The 27060-nt window shown below is 35.1% G+C and overlaps 1 protein-coding gene across 1 annotated transcript; it reads left to right on the top strand.

The window, feature by feature from the left end:
- The first annotated feature begins 45 nt into the window (after positions 1 to 45).
- LOC126967765 (protein SpAN-like) lies at positions 46 to 26905 on the top strand. Its single transcript, XM_050812444.1, has 12 exons — positions 46 to 204; positions 1818 to 2059; positions 5373 to 5553; positions 7727 to 7923; positions 14556 to 14694; positions 15602 to 15729; positions 17045 to 17288; positions 21021 to 21551; positions 23339 to 23475; positions 24760 to 24901; positions 25761 to 25894; positions 26360 to 26905. The coding sequence occupies exons 1-12, from the start codon at positions 123 to 125 to the stop codon at positions 26471 to 26473; spliced, it is 2271 nt and encodes a 756-aa protein (XP_050668401.1). The 5' UTR covers positions 46 to 122; the 3' UTR covers positions 26474 to 26905.
- The last annotated feature ends 155 nt before the right edge of the window (positions 26906 to 27060 follow it).

Here is a 27060-nt window from a genome sequence, read left to right on the forward strand (position 1 = left end):
GTCCGATAAATTTTATATTCAAATATTTATTGCAACGTTCAAATCAAATTAATAAAAAAGCAATAAATTTCACGAAACTCGCGGATATATCAAATGTTAGATATTTTAAGTTAGATGTTGAAATGAAATACACGATTTCAATTTTACTTTTCAGTGGTTTTTTCCATGTAAATTGCTTAATTCCAAGTCTTAGTGTCCAAAAAGGTATAGATTATTGCTTATTAATTTTTAGGTATAGATAAATGGAACGCTATGGACGTGTTAGTGTTATAACCGATCATATAAAGACTATTCCAGCCCCATTTCCAGACCTATTTAGCTGCGTAAATATATAATTTAAATACTTATAATTGTACCAACGTCTTCAGGAGTGAAAATTAGAGAGTTATTACACGCGTCACAAAAATGTGACTAGCCGCTATATTATGATGTCTTGTTAAGGCAATTACTTTTCTTATAGAAATGGAAGACTAACGAACGTCTGCGCCACCCGATGTTAAACGATCACCAGCACCAACACTCACTCGCAACTAAGAACTCAGACGGAGAATCATAGAAGCATTGCTGGCATTTAGGAAGGTCTCATGTTGTAACGTCCGGGAAACGACGGGTAAAAATTTGGTTGTACGTGGCAGAAAGTTCCTTGAATACCGCACTGTGGAGGAATACCACGCATCCAAATAGTGAGGACGATATCTAAGATTATGGCCTATAGTGTGTTGGTGAAAATCTGTAGTAATAATAAGTTCACAATGCTATTTAGAATACTTCCCGCAGTAGATGCAGGTAGAAGACACACAATAAAGTGATCTAGCCGTTCATAGAGTTCTGGATCTCCGACAATTTGCGCAGCTCTGCGATGCACACGGTCAAATGGTTCGAGTTGATATTGGGGTGCATCAATCATCAGTTGGATCATCGATAGCTGGGCCTGTTGTTCATAAAGCACTAGAATATGGCCAGCTTGAACGATTACCTTGCCCTATTAATGAACCCTAGTTTCTTAAAAGCCAATGTGGCTCTGAGTTCCAAACGACGCCCAAAATTTAGAGATCCAGTATTTAGATAATATACGAGCCATGAAGAAGAGTGTTATCGAAGAGTTGTGATACGTTAAATGGTGTTGTTAGTAGTAGGCACGTAGGTCTTCTGGGGGTAAAATTGAACAATTTTAATTTTGCCCCATTTCACGCTCTTCTTAGGTGAGAACTGAAGAGAAGATAAAAGTTTCTCCCAGCATTAGTCGAAGATTTCCCGTGAGAGGCCTGTATGGCTGATGTATAATAATGATATTTGAGGGCGCAAAACCGGTCTAGCCAGATCTCATATCTGAGAAAATGCATCTTTAGATTTTGCTTCCCCATCGTCTTCCAGGACCATCCTATTTATACAGCAAGAAGCCCATTTGGCCTGCAATGTTTCTGTAACTTGCAACTGGGGCAGAGTGCCTTCATAGTGCATCTACATACCGATCGGTCCTGAGCATCTCTACCAATATAACTCCACGTCTTTTCAATGTCTTTCCCTTCGCCAATTACGTTCTTCCGTAAGGTTTGCTTTGGACGACCGCGTTTGCAGATTACCTAGAGAGTGCCAGTCTAAAGCTTGCCTCGGTTGGAATGACTTCGAAGAGTGTGACCTATCCAGCTCCATTTGCGGCATTTAATCTGTTAGTTGATTTTGACTTATTGACAGCGTTTCCTAAGATAATCTTTTGATATTTTGTTGGACTAGTATATATATACCAATTGCATTGAGAAGGCAATGGGACTTGTTCGCCCAGGTAACTTATATAAAATTACAAAATATGATATTAGTTGACAGAAAAGCTATCCAGAAAAAACGTCAAGACACGTTAGAAATATGCAAAATATTTAATGAGCAGAACCATTTTATAGAAGAAAAAGGCAGGGTTAAAAGAGATACGACGTATTTGGACAATCCAGCATTGAACGATGAAGACCTACGAAGGGTTGAAAGTATTGTCGATAAAATGTATGATGATAACATTGATGGTACCAAAGTTACGTATAGACGAAGGAATGGGGTAACGGTCAAGGTAATCTTCATACACCATAGGTTAAACAGGTTTTAGCGACCGATTTTAAACCTGTTGGTTCTTTAAGTTTGACCTCGAATGCTTTATTAATGGTCTATCTATAGATGTAGGTAAGTAAAAAACTGATAGGAGTTAAACTAAGTGACAGGATAAGAAATAGTGAGATAAGGAAACGTTGTGGTCTGAAAGATGTTGTGACAAAAATTGAGAAAGGTATGCTGAGATGGTTTGGACATGTCGAGAGAATGAATGAAGCACGATTGACGAAGAAAGTGTATAAGGCCAGTGTGAATGAAAGTGTTGGAAGGGTTAGACCTAGGCGGACGTTTCAAGATCAGGAACGTCTTGAAAAAAGGCCAGGTCAAGAGTACCCTAAACCGGAGAGCATGTATGAAAGGAATAATGAAAGTGGACGAAGCGAAACAAGTATGTAAGGATCGTAGCAAGTGGAAAGAAGTGGTCTCTGCCTACCCCTACGGGAAAGAGGCGTGATTTTATGTATGTAAGTAAAAAACTTACCTACATCTATAGATTGATTGAAATATTGCATCTAGTTACACTTTCGGGCACTTATTAAATTCAAATATTATAATATTTTTTCCTTTCAATTTTATACCCATTCATAACCATCGCCCCTCAACAGAATGAACGATCATATATATGATCGACGACCTGTATAGCCGGATGGTTAGCGATCCTACCTACTAAGCTAGAGGTCCCGGGTTCGAATCCCGGTAGGTGCAAGCATTTATATGATGAATATGGATGTTTGTTTCCAAGTCATAGTTGTTTAAATGTATTTATGTATGATTATATAAATTTATGTATGTTTAAGTAAGTATATTGTATTAAATATATCGTTGTCTTGTAACCCACAACACAGGCTATATATACTTAACTTGGGGCAAGATAATTTATGTAAAAAAGTGTGTCAATATTATTATTTATTTATTTATATAATTAACTGCAAGCTAATAATAGCACTATCGATATCTTCCGATATAATAAAGGGTCCAAGTTTATAAGTGAACTAAAAAAAACTGACATCATTAACTAGCTTAATGTTTTATTTTATTTAATTTTCAATATGTTTTGTTTTTACTAACGTGTTGTTGTTTTTATTTTGTGAATGCTGTTTTAAAAAAATCTGATTTAAAAAAAGTGTATACACTTTAATAGATGTTACACTTCAAACCATAGGAATTATAAGTTATGAATAATTATTTGACGACCCATATAGCCTAATGGTTAGTGACCCTGACTACTAAGCTAGAGGTCCTGGGTTCGAATCCCGGTAGGTGCAAGCATTTATATGATGAATATGGATGTTTGTTTCCGAGTCATGGATGTTTATATGTATTTATGTATGTTTAAGTAAGTATATTGTATTTAATATATCGTTGTCTTATAACCCATAGTACAGGCTTATGCCTAGTTTGGGGCAAGATAATTTGTGTAAAAGTATGTCAATTATTAGTTATTTATAATATTTAATAGTTTATAATTTGTATAGTTACAAATGCTTAATTTAAGGTCAATAGTGTATCATAATAAAAAATAAATAAATTTCTTCTTCATCACTGCATCACAACAGTAATCCAATGGTTAAGATCCCCATTGGTTAAGTACTGTTCGGGTACGGGACCCTAAGTAATGCTTGTGGCGGCGACGTGGGGCGGGGAATTCCCTTAATGTCCATTGGTCTTGCTCGTAAACAGGTGCTACTTGTCGTGGCTGGATGATCATGTTTTTTTTTCTTTTATTTTGAAAACAAACAGCTATATATTTTATATAGTTTTAGCCTTAATTTAGAAAAATATAATATGCCAGCCACGTACGAGTAAAAAAAAGAAGGACTCCGCGCCGTGATATTAGCAAGTGAAGCACCGTTATGCTAGTGTATGTGCGGTTACGGGGGATACTAGTTACACAATTTTTTCTCCCTTAAATAATCGTATATGGCTACAAATACTTATAAAGTATCGTTTTTACACTTTTTCACAAGGCACGACGGCATTTTTAAAATATTTTATTGAGTCGCAAACTTATCTGTCACAGACGATGACAATTCTCATTATGGCCGCCTATCGGCCTGTAGTAGTGTTAGTGTGTGCGTGGGGCTATGTATTTACACGTTAATCGGCTTGTTTCGGTGCTACACTATTATGTAAGATGACACGGAGTCCTTATTTTTTTACTAGTCCGTGATGCCAGCAAAGTTTTCACAAACGTGTTTTAAACAAAACAAACAGCTATATATTTTACAAAGTTTTAGCCTTAATTTATAAAAATACAATATGCCAGCAAAGTTTTCACATACGTGTAAATTCATAATTGCTAGATTAATTACTCGATCGGGTACAACTCGGCTCGGATATAACTCTAAAGTTATAGATAAAGGTAAAGGTTACCATAAACTCTGCTTCATCTTTTTAAAATTAAATTAAGGTATTTTATTTTTCATTTCTCATACTCGGAAATAATAATGTTGTCTTGATCTGATTATTGGGTGGAAAATGCTGGTTCCCTCCATGGAGAGGGAAAAACTCATACAAATTACTTTCCACCTAAGTGCCGGAATGAACTTCAAAAATAGAACTGCTTTCAGTTGTGAATAAATTTATGTAAAAAAAAACTAATTAAAAAAAAAAGCTGCGGCCATGAGACTTTCTAAACAGCCAGTGTGAACTTAGCGCAAACTTCTTTGAGCGGAATAAGCCGCAACAATTACGCGGAGAGTTCCATATTTAAAATTTAAAAAGTCGTCGTAAATTGTCCTAATTTGACAATTAATTTTAAATAGGTACTACTAATATTATGATATATTATCAATAAATAGTTTAGATAAACAACTATTTTTATTTTCTTCATATTCGAAATGAAAAGTAAAGTGCTTAACACGGGTAAAACAATCTACTATTTTATAATCGCAAATAAAATGCTAGCATAATACCATTATTTATTTACGGTGTGTGTGGATTGATGCATCTAATGTACTCAATAACTCTTGTGTGTTTACTTATTAATTTGAATTTACATTTTTAACTTACTCGTGTAAGGCGCTGAGTGTTTGACGTTTGAGCATTTTTGTTGAATTATTTTACATAATATATTGTAATAATTGAAATGATTTGTATAACGATGAAGCTGTAAATGTAAATTTAAAAGAGTGGCAATGAGTTTCTTGCCGCTTCTCCTTATTAAAGCTCAACCACTTCTGAAGTGGTGGTAAATGTTAAAACAAAACATATTTCCTTGACCTACATAAACAAAGTGATTTTGATTTGTAATAATCTAGATATTTTTATTAAAGAAAAGTGATCCAGTGCCACAGAGAAGGTATGACTTCGCGCCTGCCAAGTTGTCAGTGTCCCTTGAAGAACTGCCGGACGAACAGAGTAAAGTTAGTAACAATGCATCGTTGAAGAAAATACCATGGATTAAGAAATGGGATCATGGTATTGTTCCATACTACATCGACTCGAATACTTACGGTAAGATGTTGTTACATGTTGCTTTAATGTGAAATACGTTGACTGGATTCAGTTTTTAGGAAGAGGTTTACATACAGGTTACTTGATGGTATGTGATTACACCAGTTCTTATTTTATGGAAAAGGAGGGCAAAGGATCGTACGGGTCACCTGGTGTTAAGTGATTACCGCCGCTCAAAATAATCACAGGAGCGTTGCCGGCCTTTAAGGCGAAGAGTAAGCAGAAAACACGCAAACATGGTGTTTTTAGACAAGTTTTGTGGTGCATGTATAGCATTTCGAGCTATGAACACTACTTAATCCTGTTACACATATCCTTAAGTCTTATTTGTAGGTTGCTAATGCTTGCTGTTGGTTATAGTTAACACTGCCGAGCCTTGTTGAACTTCAACTTTTCTTTGAACTTAAACAAGTTTTTTGGCATGACGTGACGCATTTTTTTGGTACTTCTCTCATAAAAGTTATTCTTATAGCTCATACTTTTTTGTGTAGGTTCATTTATTCAGATTAGTAGTGACTAACGAGGATTGTAAGCATATAAACTGTTTTCCACGCAAGAATTTTGAAAATATTGGCTTTGTTACATAGATGGCGGGCCGGCCGAAACTCGCTTAAGGTCGCTGGCATTTAGTGTCGCCTTAAGGAAGGTGTCCTTGTATGCTTTTTTGGAGGCACCCATGTCGTATCGTCCCGGAAACACCGCACAGGGAAGCTCATTCCACAGCTTTGTAGTACGTGGAAGAACGCTCCTTGAAAACCGCACTTTGGAGGACCACCACACATCCAGATGAGGATGATATACTAATTTGTGGCGTGTCGTGCGAAGATGGAATTTGGCAGCATGAATCAGGTGACACAGTTCTTCGGAACACTCCCCATGATAAATGCGGTAGAAAACACAGAATTAAGCGACGTCTCTGCGCAACGCCAAGTGCTCCAGCCGTTCACACAGCACTGGGTCCCCGAGAAGGTCAAATGGATCGAGCTGATACTGGGGTGCGCCAGACCAGAGATGACAGCAATACTCCATATGTGGCCGGACCTGTAGTTTTTAGAACGCTAGAATGTAGGTTCGTGAAAATTTCATCTTTTAATCGTATTTTAAATAAGAAACCGCCATAAGCTTATGTCGCAGTCTACAGGTAAGTTGTCCAAGAGTAGTGCTGGCAAAACTTCTTTGCATGTTTTAGCTTAACCCCTCACACTCCAGTTCACTGTCAAATATATGACACTTTTACTCCCGACTCCCTTCAGTAATTCTATGTATAATATAGTACAAATACTTAGACTGAGATCTATACAGCTTACTTAGACTTTGCTCAGACTTCACTTACGCAAAACTTAGCTGAGTGTGATAAAACGCGAACATGACTTTCGCATTGGGGTGCCTATAATAATAAAAATAGTTTAAAAACTAAAAAACACGCTTTTGTTCCATAGTTATTGGATGAAATTTAAAATTAACATCAATTTATGCCTTATCGACGATAAATGAGTATTAGATAAATCAACAAAAATTTAAAAATTGGAATCATTTTATCATATGTATTGTCATCGATCCTCGATAAATCTACGAAGTTTTAACAAAATCCGGCCGTTTAAATTGGGTCAAAACCGCGACGAAATGAGTCAGTTACAAACAAACATACATAAATATAAATATAAATATACATAGATAAAAAAGACTGTAAAGTAGTACTTAAGAAAAAATTAAAAGAGCACTTTCTTAATGTCTCCACGTAAGCCTTAATATTTAAAGTAGTATAGTTCAGTTTTATGTATACAGGTAAGAGTATAATATGTTTTTAGGAATATTATGAATTGATAACTAATTAATGATAGGTGTGTAATGTTATATGTGTATTAGTAATAGTGTATATAACTAACAAATTAGGTATAATTTATTATAGATGCACAATAGTATAATATTGTCTAAGAACGTAAACTCGCCAACAAACTGTTGCAGCAGTTTGGCGAGATGTAAAATTTAAGTACCAACTGTGCATATATTTATCATTAAACAAATTTATAAAAAAAATACAGGTGAAGCTAATAAAAAGCGTGTAAAAACCAAATCAAAGATTATGCTAAGCCTACACTCATCTAAGTTTTACGTAAGTAAAGTGAAAGTAGGCTCTATAGTTCTCGGCCTCAATCTCTAATTGAACTTCCAGATGTTCAACTAGCAGAGACAATAATAAAGGCGTTTGAATATTTTGAAAAGGCCACGTGTATTAGACTGCAACGGTTACGGAACAAACCGACAGACAAAGATTCGCTGCAGAAGGTTGAGTGGTTGTACATTACGAATCCCTCCGGCTTGAGACAGTGTGTTCACAGCAACGAAAGAAAACCTAATACTGGAGTACAGGTACATACATATATTTAAAGGCATAAAAGGCATTTATTTTCCCAAAATTGATTCCTTTAGAATTCTTTTTGATGTCATTTCTAATATACTAGACACTATTATCGCTTCGGAAACAAATGGCGCTCTGAGAGAGAAGTGGCGCAAGAAACTCTCCCAGCATTTTATTTTGCGCTGTTTTTAATCAAAAATACAATATTATACGGTCATTGCTATTGCTATAAAATAATCATAATCTAGTCCCAGGATGTCTAATCACTTAGATATTCAGCTGTGGAGTAGTAGGATTTACGACAGAGGCATTTGTTAATAAAATATTTAATTATTTTTATAGACAATGCCTGAACAGTGGCTGGGAATTTACTATAAAAGTGTATACATTTACTCTTAAAGCTATTATGATCGTTTACTAGATAGTAGGGCAAACGAGATTGGGGTTCACGTGATGGTTTGCGATCACTGCGACTTACTGCCCGGCAAAACAAGCATCACTGGGATATCTTATATCTTTAAATGAGCAATTCTTATCAATATATATATATATATATATATATATATCTAAATATATATCTCGGAAACGGCTCCATTGATTTTCATAAACTTTAGTATACAGGGGATTTCGGGGGTGATAAATCGATCTAGCTAGGTTTCAATTTAAGAAAATGTATTTTTATCCGTGTTTTAATGAGAAACATCTACAATAATATTAGGATACAAAGGGAAATTTCGCCACTATATACAAGACTATTATAGCTAAAGAGATCAGTGATCCGGAAAGCAGGAGACCCCGGTTCGAATCCAGATGTCCTATTAGTTTTTTTTTTGTTCAAGTTTTGAACATTCTGAAAAATCCGAGCACTGCTCGATCGTCCGGATATTTATTTTTAATAAATAAACAATAATTTATTTTGTGAGTATTATAGATTGATGTAAAGGTGTTGTGTTACTGATTATTATTATTATAATGATGAAAATTCAATGAAATGAACTGGGTTAATTAAAAAAAACTTGGTAGAACTATTATATCAACACAGTACAACAGAAAACACGGAATTATTAACAACAAAATTCTAAACGTAACCATAAAAACTTCTAAAAGAAAGCAGTAATAGCACGAAAATATCACGACATGTACCTAACGGTTATGAAATTGCAAACCGTACTGACGAATCAGAACGAGTTCAAGGGGGTGAAAGGGGAACGGTAGGGGGCTTCATGTGTAGTACCTACTTTCTTGCGTGCATGCGCGCTTGTTTGAAACCTAACCTGGAAAACCGTGCAAGGAATTTCATCCCGGATCATCTCAGTACTTGGAACCCAATTCACTGTAAACAATTCAGTATCAGTGCCGGATTAACCAAATATCAAAAGCTACGGGTCCCACGCCAAGGGGGGCCCCGAATATTAAAACCCAATTATCTGTGCTCGAATTTTTGTTACTGCTGCTGAAACTTACGGCGCGGACTGACTAGGATTGTAAATGCTACAACCAACCCTACTTACAATATTTGTGTTGATCATGTGGCTAAGCTGCAAATGGGCATTTATCTATACTACTATATATACTAATATTATAAAGCTGCAGTGTTTGTTTGTTTGTTTGTTTGTTTGTTTGAACGCGCTAATCTCTGGTACTACTGGTCCGATTTGAATGATTCTTTCAGTGTTGGGTAGTCCATTTATCGAGGAAGGCTATAGGCTGTTTTTTTTCAAAATTAGGGATCCGTAATAAAATTGCTATTTTGTAACACAAGGTGTAAAATCGAAAATCTATTTTTGCGTGCGCTGCAAAAACTATTGACAATAGAACAAAATGATGTACAGGCTATAATATAGGCAATATTTTATTACTTATAAAACTATCGCGTGAATTATACTTTATATGGCAAAACAACGTTTGCCGGGTCAGCTAGTTTTACTATACAAATGATTTGAGTTTTCTTTAGTGTTAATTCCGCCAATATTTGTCTTTAAACAATTCGACACGTTTTCGCCTCTACACGAGGCATCCTCAGGACGTGTTGTCGACTCAAGTTTTTAGTTTCAGTCACACGTGTCGAATTGTTTAAAGACAAATATTGGCGGAATTAACACTAAAGAAAACTCAAATCATTTGTATAATTATGGATTTCCGCAAAATAACGCCTACATCAATAAATTTTAATTTATTTTACCCGTTTTCTTTTGTTTATTCAAAATCTACATATCTATTAAATTGAAAATTTGTTCGGTTTAAATTTTAAGAAAGTACTAATTCTATAAAATTCTTTAAAAAATTTATGTTTTTATAGCTGAAAATACGGAGATTTTTGACTTCAAAGTTTATTTTTGGGAAGCAACTTTCAAATTTTTATTGGATGTTTCAAATTATATATATAAATATTCTATTCGGTTCAAAATTTTCTTTAAGTCCTTCTTTGTGCACTGTATTTTTTGCGTCGGAATATTTTCATTGCGTTATGTTGTAATCAACTCTCTAAGAAACCAATTTTTGTGGATATTGAGGTGATGACCGCTCCTTAATCTGTGGTATATTGAGTTAACTTAATATAATGTGAAACTTTGCAACTTTTCCTACTAAGACAATCCACGTCAGACACTCGGTTACCGACTATTTCCAATATATACCAAGAGCTCTTTAAAAAATTCCAACGGGCCCCACGCTTGCTTAATCCTGCAGTGTTTAGAATGTATGTATTGTTTGAGTATTACGTGATGTTGGATTTCCACGGCAGGAATCAGGTCAAACATCTCTTTGGAAAACTCCCAGTGATGAATGCCGTCGAAGACACTTAATGAAGCGATGTCTCTGCGGAACGCGAAGGGATTCAGCCGTTTACAAATTACTGGATACCTGGATTTAATATAGGGAATTGAGTGTATGGGCTGAGAGAATAATAATAATACTGACACTTTTACACAAATTATCTTGCCCCAAATTAGGTATAGCCTAGCATACTATGGGTACAAGACAACGATATATTTAATACAATATACTTACTTAAACATACATTTATACATATAAACATTCATGGCTCAGAAACAAACGTCCATATTCATCATATAAATTGATTGCACCTACCCGGATTCGAACCCGGGACCTCTAGCTTAGTAGTCTGGGGCACTAACCATTCGGCTATATGGGTCGTCAATAGATCTAATGAACTATTTGAAGCCTATCCATGCTACACCATCTCCACTGGACCGACTGCTTCAATAAAGCTACTAATATCGTGAGTATTTTCAACGATCACGGATGCTAATAACTATAAATATGTAAAATTAACCTAGTGATTGATATTTCTATAAGAAACCTTATCTGTAATAAAAAACTAACAGCCTTACAAATAAACTTTGTATAAATTTATACCTGAAAATAAACCAAGAATATGCAAAATGTCATAGATCAAGTATAGTAACTAGACTAATTGACAGCTTCCGTCTCAATCACACGAGAAAAAGAAAAACTTATGCGAGTCTTATGTAAAGAAATGAGATAGAGTGATTTGATTTTTTTGTTTCGCCATGCGTGCTGGTTTTTTCAAGGTCAGCACACCCGGTGTGCTAAACAAACTTGACAGCGCTGTACATATATTTGGTTTACTTTTATTTGCGTGTATTAATATAAGCTATTATTGTTGTGAAACGAGTGAAATATCCACTATTTATTCAACATCAGTGACAATTTTAAGTAGAATCGAAGGAAATATGGTGCGATGTTGTGTTTTACTATGTAGAATTGATAGTGAAAGAACACTTGTGTTATATTATGTACCTTTATGTATACATATCCTATAGGATATTATCTGTCTCATGTTGGCCACGCCAAACCGATATCTAGGTACTATACTTGGTCTATGCAAAATGTTGATTATATCGCTGACAACACTGTCAATACAATGATAATTGTGAAGTTTCCCAATTGTCAAGCAGCTTTAAATAAACGCGGGAAACGTTATACGTCCGAATAAATCAATCGCAAAATGTCAATTTGTAATTATTATACATACTCTGGGCTTATACTCAGGTATGACTTTATACCAAATTTATTTGTAATGCCGTATCTATAAATTTTATAATAATAATGGAATTATTTTTTCGAAGTTTTATCATAACATTAGAACCTCGTTTGACAGTTAGTAATGTTTGTAAAAAATATACCTAACACATTTATCTTTTCTTTTTATATTTCTGAAATATATAAGTAAATATAAATATATATTTAAGCAAAATGTCAAATGCATGCGTAACAACTAACAAAGCAAAATTAATATCGAACATCACATAATTTTTGACACCATTAATGAATATTTTATAATATCCACACAATCAAAATAATATTACATGTTAATTTTCTTAAATGTGCATGTATTGTAAAAAACAGACATAGATAAGAATAATGAGAATGATTTAATAATGATTTTGGTGTAGTCGATTGCAATAATACTCGTAATTTCCAAATACATATTGTATGCAAAGCGCTTCTCTGCCATATTGATACAAAAACCTACTAAAAGAACCAATAAGTTCTCCCATAGATGGATTTAATAAACAGTACATACAACATACAACCATAACGATGCATAGATCGGTTATAGAAATGGTCAAAGCAGAAAATGGATTGAAATATAAATTTAGGATTGCCAAAAATGCCAGTAAGTCGGGTAGTAGGCGTAACAGATTGTATATTAATATAATGAAGAATACCTTATCAAATATATTAGAAAATGTTTTGGAATCAATGCGATGTTTCCGAAATATTAATTTGTTTGGCTAGGCGCTGCGTAGCAGGGTCGCTGACCACTGTCAAGTTACTACAAACTTACACACTCCCTCACTGATAGCGACGAGCCATGTTAATACGTCATGCGGGCATTTCGCAGCGTATGCCATATTTTAATATTGCGAAAATGTAAGCTATGGTAACTTCAAACTATTGGCTTGATTTATTAAAACAAAATAGTGCATTTCTTGCATACTGTGTCTCGAAATTTCAAAGCATTGCCAATTCCGCGGTCATCTGGAGGTCAAAGCGAAATTGGTTTCGAAGAAGCCGGGCGTCATAAATAGAGCACGGCAGTACTTCCAACCAGCCCACATTCCAGCGCTAAGCAAAGTGCAGGTCCGGCCACATATTATGGAGTACTGCTGTCATCTCTGGTCTGGCGCACCCCAGTATCAGCTCAATCTATTTGATCGCATGCAACCCACAGCAGCTCGAATTATCCTTGTGCTCTGGTGACGGCTGGATGACTTGGCGTTTCGTGGAGGCGTTGCTTCATTGTGTGTCTTCTACCGCATTTATCACGGGGAGTGTTCCGAAGAACTGTCTCACCTGATTCCTGCCGCCGAATTCCACCAGCGCATTACACGCCACAAATTAGGTTATCATCCCCACCATCTGGTGATCACTTAATACTTAATACGCTATTTTATGATCACTTAATACCAGGTGACTCTCGCACGCTATTTTATCGTCCTATTCCTGAAAAAAAATAAGCCATAATATTCTCGTAGTCAAGTTTCTTGTTTTTTATACATAAGAGCAAACGGGCAAGAGGCTCACTTGATAGAAAGTGGTGAAGCAAATACCCATGGACATCCGCAAAAATAGGGGTCAAGTGATGCCAACCTTTAGGATAGGAGTTCGGGAGGGTTCGGGAAAACTGCAGCCGGTAATTGATTTTAAAAAGTGGCTGTGCGAGGCAAGAAGTTTCTTGCAAAACGCGTGGTTTCGGAATGTCAAATGTCAACATGATGCTAATGAAATTTTGGTGGCGCAATTCGGCTGCTGGTTAATGAATAACTCCTCCTCCTCCTCTGTCTCCTCCCTATGATATATGCGGTAGAAGATGCAGAGAGAACCTATATCACTACGCAACACCGAAGAATTGAGCTGGTCGGAGATGAGTTGATCGATAATTCGGAGCCGCTCTTCGTTGTATACGGTTAAATGGAAGAAGCTTATACTGAGGAGCATCCCCCCAGAGGTGTAACAGAGCTCCATATGAGGCCAAATTTGAGGCCTTATATAGTTGCAGGCGCTGGCATGAAGTGAAGTACTGTCTCGCCCTACTGATTACTCCAATACAAATTATTTAAGTTTTCTTTAGTGTTAATTCCGCCAATATTTGTCTTTAAAACAATTCGACACGTGTTTCGCCTCTACACGAGGCATCCTCAGGACGTGTTGTCTCGCCAAAATCTGGCACGAGACTGGCCAGTCAACAGTCTTGTATAATTATGGATTTCCGCAAAGTAACGCCTTATTCAATAAATTTTTTTTTTTTTTTTTTTTTGATTACTCCAAGCTTATTAGTGACCAATTTGTACTTCTCTTCCAAGTGACCACGAAACTGAAGTCGCCCGATGTACTATCAGCGCTGAGTATGCAACAGTCTGTATCGGCATGCAGGCTGTGGCAGTTAGAGGAGTGATCTCGAATCGAGGGTATATGACAAAGGGAGACTTTTTAGTGATCAACGCAGATTTATGTGATTTGACCGAAAATAAATCAGAAGAATTGTTGAAAAACGTTTGGGTGGTAAAGGTTTCTATAACATAAATGACTTTCTTAATGATACCACAAATTGCAAACAACATAATTTCATTCAAAAGGTTTTTAATATTTTCAGATGGTTGTGTTTGGATACGATTGCATGTCGCTGGGTGAAATTACTCACGAAGTTATGCACATCTTAGGCTTCTCCCACGAACACACCCGTCCAGATAGAGACCAGCACATCACAATTCTATGGGACAATATTAAACCTGGTAAATGTGGAGTCATTATGAATTATATTCGGGCTACTTCGCATAACGGTGCCTATGTTTCTCCGACAGGCTGTTTGGCTAGTATTTTTACTATTATTTAACTAGGTTTTACCTAGTCTGTACCTTACTTATGTGGGCTTATCCTATCACTTAAAGGCTGAAATGATTTGGCCTATCAAAAACTTATTTACCATTGCACAGGATGCCGGCTAGTTTATGGGTACCACAATGACGCCTATTTCTACTGTAAAGCAGTTATGTGTAAACACAACTTTGTTTCAGTGTGAAGGGCGCCGTAGCTAGTGAAATACTGGGCAAATGAAACTTAACATCTTATATCTCAAGGTGACGAGCGCAATTGTAGTGCCGCTCAGAATAATTGAGTTTTTTCAGAATCCTGAGCGGCACTGCATTGTAATGGGCAAAGCGTATTAATTACTATCAGCTGAACGTCCCTTATTTTCATTAAAAATAAAATAGTTTTTGCTGAAATTGGTGTTGTCCAGTAACATATTATATTTAATTCACAATTAGGCCACCGTTCACGAATACAAAGTCCCTATTTTTTAACCGACTTCAAAAAGGGAGGAGGTTCTCAATTCTCATAGATTTTGGAGTCGATATCATCCAAAATAGGTTTGTAACTACCATACATAGTTATAGGTGAGTTGTGCTTGAGTTGTGAGGCGAGAGCGGATCGCGGCGGAAGGACACCGATCCCAAAAATTACAATAATCGTAACTAGAATTAGATTAATTAATTAGATTGTATAAAAATACGCAATTATTGTTATTTCTTTTTAGTTCATATTATATATATTGTTTTGAAATAGTGTTTTTGAAGTCGGTTGTTTTTTTGTTAAAATTTTTTTTGAAGGTGTAAACTTAATACGGCTTGTCAATTTTAGGATACAAAAAGTATTTCGCAGTGCGAGAAGAGGATGCCCTCTTAGGTCTGCCGTACGACTATACAAGTGTTCTGCACTACCCCTCAAGAGCGTTTTCCAAGAACGGTCAACAAACTATTGTGACGGAGGTAAGAAAATAAATAGAGAATAAATATTGACTCGATAATGTTTTTGGTGCAATGGGTCATCTGGTGTTAAGTGATCGCCCGACGGTATTAAAAACAAACATTTTCAAGACTGCGTCAATTCTAGTTTTTTATCTTGTTACCATTGCGATCATTAATTTAAATTCAATGAATGGTAGATTTTTACAATCTGCAAAGTTAATGTTAAAATCCCCACTAAAAACAATGGCAAACAATCAATTCTCTTCCCAATTTTAATTGACGTAATGCAGAAGCGTCTTTAGAAATGTCTTTTAATATTTTTAAAGAAAAATCTTTATTTTAATTTCATTCATCATAATAAGTTTTTTCCCATCAAAAAAAAACAATTCACACGTGCTAGAAGTGAAACCTTCAAAATTTTGGCTTCAAGATAATGAGACGAATGTATTATTTCGAGAAGAGGATAACTGATTATACAATATACAATATATATACAATTTATTCGTACATATATTACATAGATTTATTCAGACTCAGAGCTTACATTTTCGATAAATGATACTTATGGTAACTAAAGTATGAAATAAATACTTCGGTGTTAATATGGTCAATATATCTTTGGATTACTGCGTCAATTACTGTTTTTGATCTTGTTGTTGATGCAGTGCAACTGCTGCACATTTTCAAATTAAATTTGGCGTCCAAAAACTCAATCAATGGAATCCACTCTATGTGAAGTCCTGGTACATGTTGCTAGGATGACACATGATTTCAAACGCTATGAAAGACATTACTATCACCGCTCCCATATTTATGTTCTCCTGGTGTCTTTGTAATATAATAGTACGTCGTGCAGAATATATTAAGGTATACTGGCGTCATACAAAAGACAGTCTCTTCTTCAACTATGAACGCCTGGTAGCAAAACACTGTATATTGCTTCCTATCTCATTCTCCCACCGGTTTAATCCAATACATTATTTACCTGTTTGTGTCTCTATCGTCTCGCTTTTTCGTTTCATCAAGTGTTAAATCACAGCAATTCTAAAGAAGTATCACTTCAAAAATACCAACATACATGGGTTTCTACGTACATACACAATATATGTACATATTTGTATACAGAAGTGCCTGTAACCGTAACGGTAGAGCATCGTGGGTTCACTTTTTCCCATTTCAAAAGATGCCCAACACGCCCAAAGAAATTTCACCTCAAAAAATTTGTAGAAGTTCAAATTAGTTACAAAAACCCGTTGCTTTCAAACTTTTTTCTTTTCTGACTAATCAGTTGGTTTCACAGCAGTTATATGTACTATAAAATAGAACTACCTTTCAGAATGGTGTTAGAATTGGTCAGAGGCAAGCCCTAAGTGAAACAGATATTGAAAAAGTTTCTTTGATCTACAATTATGATTGTGCCGAGCGAAATAACGAGTATCTGCTCAAAACATGTCCTAACGTAGTCCAATCTGCCAGTAACAATAAAAAGGTTACAGATGCTGAAATACAAGAGTATTTTAACGAAAGACTGTGGCCCTATGGTATAATTAATTATGACTTTAAAGATCAATTGGAATTTAGTAAGTATACAGCATTGTTTTCGTAATTTAAGAGGAATATCATACACAAGGATTGATACACTTCCATTAATTGCACATTGTATATTTATTTTGATAGTGACTATTAAGTCTGTTATTGTCCACTAACGGCCGTTCTCAATAACCTATCTATCCTTACTTTAACTTACTAGACGTAGACAAATATATCCTTTTACGCTTACTTACATTAATAACCTATTGACAGATAGCATTGGACTATAACGGACGTTCCCAATATACTTTCTGCAGATAGTGATAAATTACTACCTTTTACTGTCAGTAATTAGCTGTCAATAATCTGAAGCTGTCCCAATATACCCGATAAGTCATTCTCATCGCCTTATATTTGGACGCGTGAATCGCAATTTCCATACAAACTTCTATCGCTGGTAAAGCTATACGTCGTCCCATTGACAGACAGCGTTTACGGATAAGGTGAGTTACCGTCGATAAGTTTATTGGGATAGAAAAGCCAACGATAGTTACGATTTTTATCTCAAGTAAGAGATAGACTGAATATTGAGAACGGCCAACAAAGCATTGGACTCTAACTATGGATAGATAAGATCTTGTCATTAAACGGAGACAGCAATGTATCCGTAAATTAAACTAATAGTCCGGTCAATTTAGACAATTGAAATAAAGAAAATTCCGACAGAACCAAATCTTCGTATAGACCTTAGTTTTACCACAAGGAATAAAGTGTCGAAAGTCCCCATCAGTCCCATGTGAGCTAAGGGACTTATTCGGGGCCCAAGGTCAAAATTTTAAGTTTTTTGGATTTTTCTCGAAAACTGCAAACTTTATCGAAAAAGTACCTGTAAGCAAAGTTGTAGATCTTAAAATTTTCTATAAAAATGGTCCCTATGATTTTTTCTCTAAGACCCACTATTTCCCAGATATTGCGCTTGTAAGAATCATGTTCTACATAGTACGCACACATATGCCACGTATATACATATTTAGGTACCCAAGCAAGCAAAAACGCCTACTCGTGTCTCTTTTATGTATACATTATACTATTCTAAGAACGTTTACTCTAAAATGACCGCCGGTCCCTTACCGAATCCCCTCTACTTGAATAACATCTGGCCTTGAAAAACATCTGCCTATTCTTTTGTCCATGTGGTGTCGTTCACGTATACCTGCTTCTTTTAGTGTTGAACGAGCAGTTCGAGTGACTATACGTATTTATTACAAGCGTCTACTATTGTAGTTAGTGCTGATTAATATTTAAAAAAAATGTCACAATTTTGCTTTATTTGTAATAAACTTTTGACTGAAGATGAAACTGTTGTGGTCAGTCGTGGAATGCCAACTTTAATCGATGCAAGTGTCGCGAGAAGTGATGAGTTTGCTGATTATTTAAGAAGCCAAAAGTCCGTTACAATTCACGTTGATTGCAGAAAATCATACACCCGAAAAACTTCAATCTCTGCATCAAAAAGACAACGTGAGGAAGAACAGGCCAGTACTTCAAAAGTAAGTCGACCTCATACTAGAGCGCGAATAAGTGAATCCAGCTTTTGTTTTAAAAACCACTGCTTATTTTGTGGCGATGAAGCGGATGAAGAAGCAGGAAAGAAGAAAGTGAAGATTTATCGCCGAAAAATTTTTTAACTTACATTCAAAGATTCCATTTTAAAATTAGCTAAAGATGATGTGTCAAAAGCTGTCTTTGCGCGTATTAATTTTCAGTATGATTTAGTTGCTGCTGACGCTAAATACCATGACAGTTGTTACAAATCCTTCCTGAGACCTAATACTGGCGGTAAAATTGGCCGTCCTCAAAGTGAGGCTATAAACTCTGCAATGGAGGAAATTTTCAATTTCCTTGAAAGTAGCGATGACTGCCAGTTTTCGTTAGATGAACTGAAGAATGTTTGCCAAAATGTAGCTTTAGAAAACGGGATTATAAAAGTACGATTGAAATTAAAGTATGGTAGTAGAATTATTATTACAGAGAAGCCTGGAAAATTAACATTTATTTGTTTTGTAGACAATTACCAAGACATTTTAAGTCAAGCCTGGTCTGATAACAAAAACTTGAATGAAAAGGAAAAACGGTGGAAAACTTTAAAAGCTGCGGCAGAAATTATTCGAGAAGATATTCAATCCTGTGTGTTTGATAATAATATGTACCTGCCACCGGGTAGAATGTTTGAAGATATAATTCGAACTTTATTGCCCCCTGCTCCAGAAAAACTTCTTAACAATTTATATTATTATTTTTTGCAATTGCAAAAAAGGTTGTAGTGCCAAATGTGGCTGTAAAAAAGTAGGGTAGCAGTGTTCTCCAGCGTGTACCAATTGCCAAGGTGTCTCTTGCTCAAATGTTCAATTAAATACAAGAGAGAAATATTCATGTGATTTTGATGAAGAGACAACTGATTCATCTTTATTTGAACAATTTCTAAGCGTTCATCAATAGGAAGGAGAAGAAGAAGAACAAGCAGAAAATGAAGAAAACATGATTGTTGAAGTTGAATATGAAGAGTATGAGTCAGATTAAAGTAATAAAAAAAAGTTAGAATGACAGTTAAACTCAGTAACCCATATCAATAATCTTCATACTATTAAATAATTATTGTTCCTGAAAATTACGTCATAAAGGTTCCTCGAATAGGCCTACCGGGGATACCACGTTAATAAAAAAAACGCCGAGTAAGTGACCTCACAGGTGGTGTGGAAATGTGTGCATATTATGTAGAACGTGATTCTTACAAGCGCAATATCTGGGAAATAGCGGGTCTTAGAGAAAAAATCATGGGGACCATTTTTATAGAAAATTTTAAGTTCTACAACTTTGCTTTATGGTACTTTTTCAATAAAACTTACCGTTTTCGAGAAAAATCCAAAAAACCTAAAATTTTGACCTTGGGTCCCGAATAAGTCCCTAAGCTCACATGGCACTGATGGGGACTTTTGACACTTTATTCCTTGTGGTAAACCTAAGGTCTCTACGAAGATTTGGCTCTGTCGAAATTTTGTTTATTTGATCACTATTTTTATGTCTAAATTGACCGGACTATAACGGTAGATAGGTTATTGAAAACGGCCGTAAAAGACTGCATATTTACGGTTTCGTAACTATACTAATTTGCCCAACAGCTCTTAATTATTTTGGTAATTAAAACCTAGCGGTAATATACCCAGATAGTACATACTCCTGAACTACTTAGTAAATTTTGATGAAAACTGTGTGCATTATAATTCATACCTAATTAAATTTTAAGTTGGTGAAAATTTTAAATTACTATGAAAAAGGGGTTGGGATGTTATGAGGGATATTCTATATTATCCCTCATAACTTTAGTATTACATTAATAATTAATATTTATTATTTCTGGCATGTAGACATATTTCATCTAATCTTGTTATGTGTTATTTACCTTATACTATTTACTGTATTAAATTAATTTGCATGTCTAGTTAAGCCTGGCACAACATGTGAAACTGTAAGATTATACCATCGTAACATACCATGGCTATACGCAATTAAAGAATTTGATTGATTGATTGATCAATGGATTGATTGATTGATGGATTGAAAAATTTTTTATTAGAGAAGCATAAGCTAAAAACTTATTTACATGGGTGGTTCAATAATTGCAACTGAAATATTTGAAAAAAAAGTATCATTTTATTTTTCTTTCATCCCGTTTAAATTAATTATTCTTTATACTTATTAACAACTCGATTTATGTTTAATAGCCCTTGAAGAAAGAGAAAATATTCAGGCTGTTATAAAGCACATTGAAAAAGAAACTTGTATTAGATTCAGAAATATAGGAACTACTAATTCTAATGAGTATAGTGGGGATACCTATGAGGTTGATGAGGCATTCGGAAATACAACATTTTCTTCAGATGAACTTAACGGAGTAACAGTTCAAGAAGATAAAACAAGTGACGATGATAATGCAATGAAACCATCACCAGGTGGTGACACCATCAATGAAGAAAAAAATAACGTTAATGGTGATGATGTGACAGAACAAACACAACCGACATCTGAAACAATAATAGATGAAACTAATATGAATGAAAATTCCACGGAACCCACACAAACAGAAACAGATGGAAATATGGAAGAAATACAAATTGTAAGAGAAGAAATGCCTCAAGAAGAAGACACAATTAGAAGAAATGGTGTGAATGAAGCGACACAGCGTAATGATGAAGAAAACGAAATAAAAAGCGAAAATGAGGACTTCAAAAATGCGGAAAATGATTCTACGATAGGTATAGTAACCCTTAAATAACTTATAAATTAAGACAGATAAAATCAAATCTACTAATTTTGTTTACTTTATGGGTATATTTATGATACATAAAATTTACCGTACCAAATGTCAAAAATGTAGATGCAAGTCTTTTGTTAAATAGAGAAGCAATAAAGCGCTGAAATCTGCTATAATTATTGGCATTACTCTGGATTCAAAATTATTGAAGGATTGGCGAATAGAATTAGTTCTGCAGCATACGCGGTTAAAAAGATTAGACAATTTTTTTTTATGGAATAGGAGGACAAACGAGCGTACGGGTGACCTGGTATTAAGTGATCACCGCCGCCCACATTCTCTTGCAACACCAGAGGAATCACAAGAGCGTTGCCGGCCTTTAAGGAAGGTGTACGCGCTTTTTTTTAAGGTACCCATGTCGTATCGACCCGGAAACACAAGGAAGCTCATTCCACAGCTCTGTAGTACGAGGCAGAAAGCTCCTTGAAAACCGCATTGTGGACGACCGCCACACATCGAGATGGCGGGGATGATATCCTAAATTGTGGCATGTCGTGCGAAAGTGGAACTAATTAATTAAAGAATTAACTGACATAGGTAGTTAGTTTACTCTAGTTTTTACTATATTATTATGTCCTATGGTATATTGCTATGAGGCAACGCTGCCGATATAACCTAAATCCTAAATAATCACTGAGAGCACGAAATTAACACCTTGACGGCTGAATTATTTGTGGAAGTCAAGAGAAGGTTTATAAAGTTAAATAAATATGAAAATACTCGGAATTAAATAAAAACATCAATTTTGATTTCCTTTAATGTGTCCCCCGTGCGTCGGGGGTCAATAAAAATCAAATAAAAATAATAGTTTAAAATGAATAACTAATTAGAATTTTTATATCTTTCTAACTTTCTTAGGAGGTAAAAAATAATATTCCTTAAAACACGGGCAATCACTTAAAAAAGATTCCTTTTGTTTGTTTTAAGTTTATTTTATACAACATTTTAGGTCTTTTATTGAGGCATTGAGGTAGTTCGAAGTCTGCCGGGTCACCTAGTTTTGAATAAAAATATTTGAATTTGAAAGTACATACGGTTCATCATATTTAGGTATAATTACAGTAATAAGCCACTTCACCCCACATCATAGCAATATTTCTTAAGATAAACTTTCTTCAGAAGTCAAATCGATTTTTATAGACTAACTTAACTGGCAGACCATTCTGTGAAATAGCTAAACGTGCTCATTTTAAGAAATTGTCAAAAGCCAAATTATAAATATTGTATGAACTTAGTAAAGAACTACTGAACCTTATATTTGCAACACAGAAAATGATTAATTTTATGATTTTGATTGCACTTAACAACATTAGTAGTTTCATTTCAGTTAGATCAAATTTTCAAAAAATATCTTAAAGATGTATCGTATAATCCATTTTTTTAATAATAATATTATATTAAAACTTAATAGTGTATCCACTTGTAATAATATTTTACCAACATATATTATAAAAAACCAAGCCTATGACATATTCATAGAAATACAAATAGTGGATGGAATGCTTTCCAAAAACTTGCCATATTTACACATGTACTAATTTGATGATACATGTCACTAATTAGCATAGTTGTGTTGTGGCCTACCCGTGTGCATACATGCCTAAATAGAAGTACCGACATGCAATTGAAAGAATCGGTACGAAGGCGCTCTCCTTCATCACTACTTCTAATTATTACTCATATGCCTCTGCCTTTTATATAAGATCAATTAAATAATCATTATTTCAGCACGCGTAAAGCGAAGAGCAAAAATAATAAATTCCCAGATTCCGATGAGAAGGCATGCCCAAAATATTATAAGATTGGTCAGATCTACAGAGCCTGGGTGTCAATGTCCACCGCCAGGAAGGCCAAATGGAAATGCAGTAAGTTTTTGTAAAAGAGTGAATATTACTCATATCAACAATCATGATAATAAAATAGTTTAAAAAAAAACTGAAAAACACGCTTTTTGTAGACTAGACTAGCTAGACAGCTGATAATGACGATAATTATATAAATTAACAGATATCTTATTTTGCAAATTGAAAAATGGAATAAATTTATCAAGTTAATGTATTATCATCGGTCCTTGATAAATCTACGAAGTTTCAACGAAATCTCGCCGTTTAAAGTGGGTCAAAATCGCGCCTAAATAAGTCGGTTACAAACAAACATACATATAGGTGAAGCTAATAAAAAGCGTCTAAAAAATATTTTCTGGACTGCTGACAAGCGGCGTTTTTTAATTACTATTATATCATTTAAGACTCTAATAATCACAAATCTCGTCTTCCAGGAGACAATAGATAGCATTGATTTTTTTTATGATAATAAGGGATGAGACGAGCTGGACATTCAGCTGATTTTAATTGAAACGCCCTGCCCATTACATGATTATTACGCAAAAGTAATAACCGTCTTGTTCACGATTTCTTACCCGAGGCGGGTTAACTTAACCCTACCTAAAGGTTAAAGAACTACGACAAAGCAACAAGAGAACGGCCAGGTACGGCTTGTGGCGTGTTCACATTAAACGATTTGTTATGTTGTTCAAAAAAAATTAATCCTGCTTCTACAACAGCATTTAATTCATCATTATTTGGCTTAGTGGCTGGTCCACTTCGGGGCTCATTCTTAAAGTCATTATTTCCTCTATGGAAGATATATAATAAACTAAAAATCATTAAAAGCGGTGCTTTAATTAACCGCATCATATCCAACCTCAGTAGTTGATTTTCTACTTCGTTACCCGAAACACCTATCTAAAAGTAGTTCTAATTTTAATGAATTGTTTTATACTTTTAAATCCCAATAAAAAATAATTGTAGGTGAAGCAATACAATGCTCGACAGTTTTGAAATCTAGAATGTTCTACTTCGCTGTCATGTGCAAAAGTTTTTTAAATCTGGTTTTATTTTAATCTAAAGTAACAACGCCAAAATATCATTTTCATAATTCAACCCCTATTATCCAATTGTTGTGAGCCTTCTTAAGTATAAATTCCGCTGGGTTTCGAATTCAATCAATTCGACACGTGTTTCGCCTCTACACGAAGCATCCTCAGGAGATTCGCCAAATTCTGGCACGACACTCGAGGATCTTAGCGAAATTTACACTCAAGAAGGCTCACAAAAATTGGATAAACCCCTATTTTAAAACATTTGCAGGATTTGGTAATAAACATGGACTGTTTCAATTCAGTGAATGATCTTCTACATTTGTTCGTGCATGTTCTGGGATTGGATCACCAACACAATACCCACGATAGAGATTCTTACATTAAAATACTATGGGACAAAGCTTCACCAGGTTGTATGAATTTGTCTATGACTATACATATAAACCTTGATACTCTACTTTACTACTACTACAGCATTAGAGCAATCCTATTTTTTTTTTTTTATTTATTTATTATATACAGACACTTTATCACATAATATTACATCGTATTTTGTCCCTACACTAGTCGTAGCCTGTCCTGTAGGCAACCAATTTACATTCTACTGTACTGTACTTACTTAACAATATGAACCGAAAGGTCAAAAAGTGCACTTTTCTTTACATTAAAATTGATCTTAGGTTATCTTACAGGAACTTCGAGTTGTTTTCCGCACTAATTTTCACTCTAACGGAGATGCAGCAAGATAGGAAAAAAGCGAATCAATAATGTAAACGATTATGATTGATAATTCGTGAACAGATAGCCACACTTGAAATTAACTCCTCGGTGTTTTGAATATGATACTATCAAAAAACTGATTTTTACAAGACACATAATCGACACATTGACATTTAATAAACGGAAATTTTTTAAAGATTTCGTAGACATGAAATTAAGTTGCTTGAAAAATTTAAGTAAATATATCCCAAGTAATTACCAAAATACCGCCAAACTTAACATATCTGATAATTAGTTTACATAGGGCTTGCAACGCGGATGGGAGTAGGTACCACTTATCTCCCTTTCTCTCTCTTACACCAAACTGGTTGTTTCAACATTTTCAACCAGTTTGGAGTAAGCCAGACGGCCGGGTTGAAGGCCAGTGGAAGAAGAAAGAAGTGGAAGAGATGGGGACCTTTCGCTGACTTTTCTTTGCCGTTGTTCTTTCTATGAGAGCTAGGTCCTAAGACCGAAAACTTGGATAATTATTTTTTCCATTATTTTTAGACATTAAGCTAGACATGGAGAACAAGCTCCCACCACCTGCGTCGGCTGGATTCTCCTATGACTATCAGAGTGTAATGCATTTCCCATGGTTACAAATCAATAATGGCGCAAGAAATATTATGTACCCTATTTGGGTAAGTACAGTTGACTTCAAAGTTTAAGTTTCAGACTTATCTTGTGAATTTCTTTTTTTTTTATATTAAGACAGTTTCTTCCTATCTATTTTTATGACTTGGTGTTGTGTAGTGAGGTCACATCATTGTGTCACCACCGCATTTATAGCAGGAACATTTTCGAAGACTAAATCACCTGATTGATACTCATTGCCGATAAATTCCACCATTGCGACGCCACAAACTTAGCATCGGTAATGACGTACCACCAAAGCAGCGGTAATGTGACTTTTTTGTTGAATTGGCCTCATATTCCATAAAAGAAATTTGAAATACATCCAAGAAGGTTTTATTAAAATTGAGAATATTACGCATCAATTAACGCTTTTACATTCCGTTTACTTCCTGTTCCGTGGGATACACGAAAAATTATACTATAGGAGTAGAGTTTTACAGTTCTTCTATCATCGAGTTTTAAAATTTCAGAATGACGGTTGGAGCATGGGCCATTGGCAAGGACTAAGTGCAACAGACGTGCAGAAAATAAATAAGATTTATAACACTAATTGTGCTTCACGAAAAAAACAAGCCGATACATAAAACGGTTGCAATTTTTTGTTTTCCCGAAATAAACAACAAAATAATATTGTCAAGAAAAGTGGTCAGCGTTATATGATAATGACAGATAATAAAGAAACTAAGTCAGGCCACACCAGAGCGAATTGTGAGCGATACTTTAATTCGCCGCAATGTTCGTACTACATTTACTACGGGGTATAATATGTATCGTAGGTATACTTGCAAATCGGACGTGCATTTGTGATGGTACATTGGTAGTGGGTTACCTTTTTTACCCATGGTTTTATTTGGGTACCTAGCTTTTTAAATATTTGCCATTATTATAAAACTCTGCATATACAAATAATATACCTACTACGTTTTGTCGAATTTGACACACATTATTTCTTTGTCTGTAATTAAATAATGAAGGGTTGTTTTGAACCACTGCAATAAATTTTATGTTAAATATTATGTTTTCTTTCAATTTGCAGCCCACGTAGTCTCGACGCGTGCTATAAATTAGGGCTTCCAATCCCGCGGCCTGAATTCAGTCTCGGTATTTGCGGAACTAAGAAATTTTAATCCAGCGGGATATCGGTAATTGCGGGATCCCGCATATTTAAAAT

Source organism: Leptidea sinapis, chromosome 13, assembly GCF_905404315.1.
Source record: "Leptidea sinapis chromosome 13, ilLepSina1.1, whole genome shotgun sequence".
In the NCBI taxonomy this organism is placed as follows: Eukaryota; Metazoa; Arthropoda; class Insecta; order Lepidoptera; family Pieridae; genus Leptidea; species Leptidea sinapis.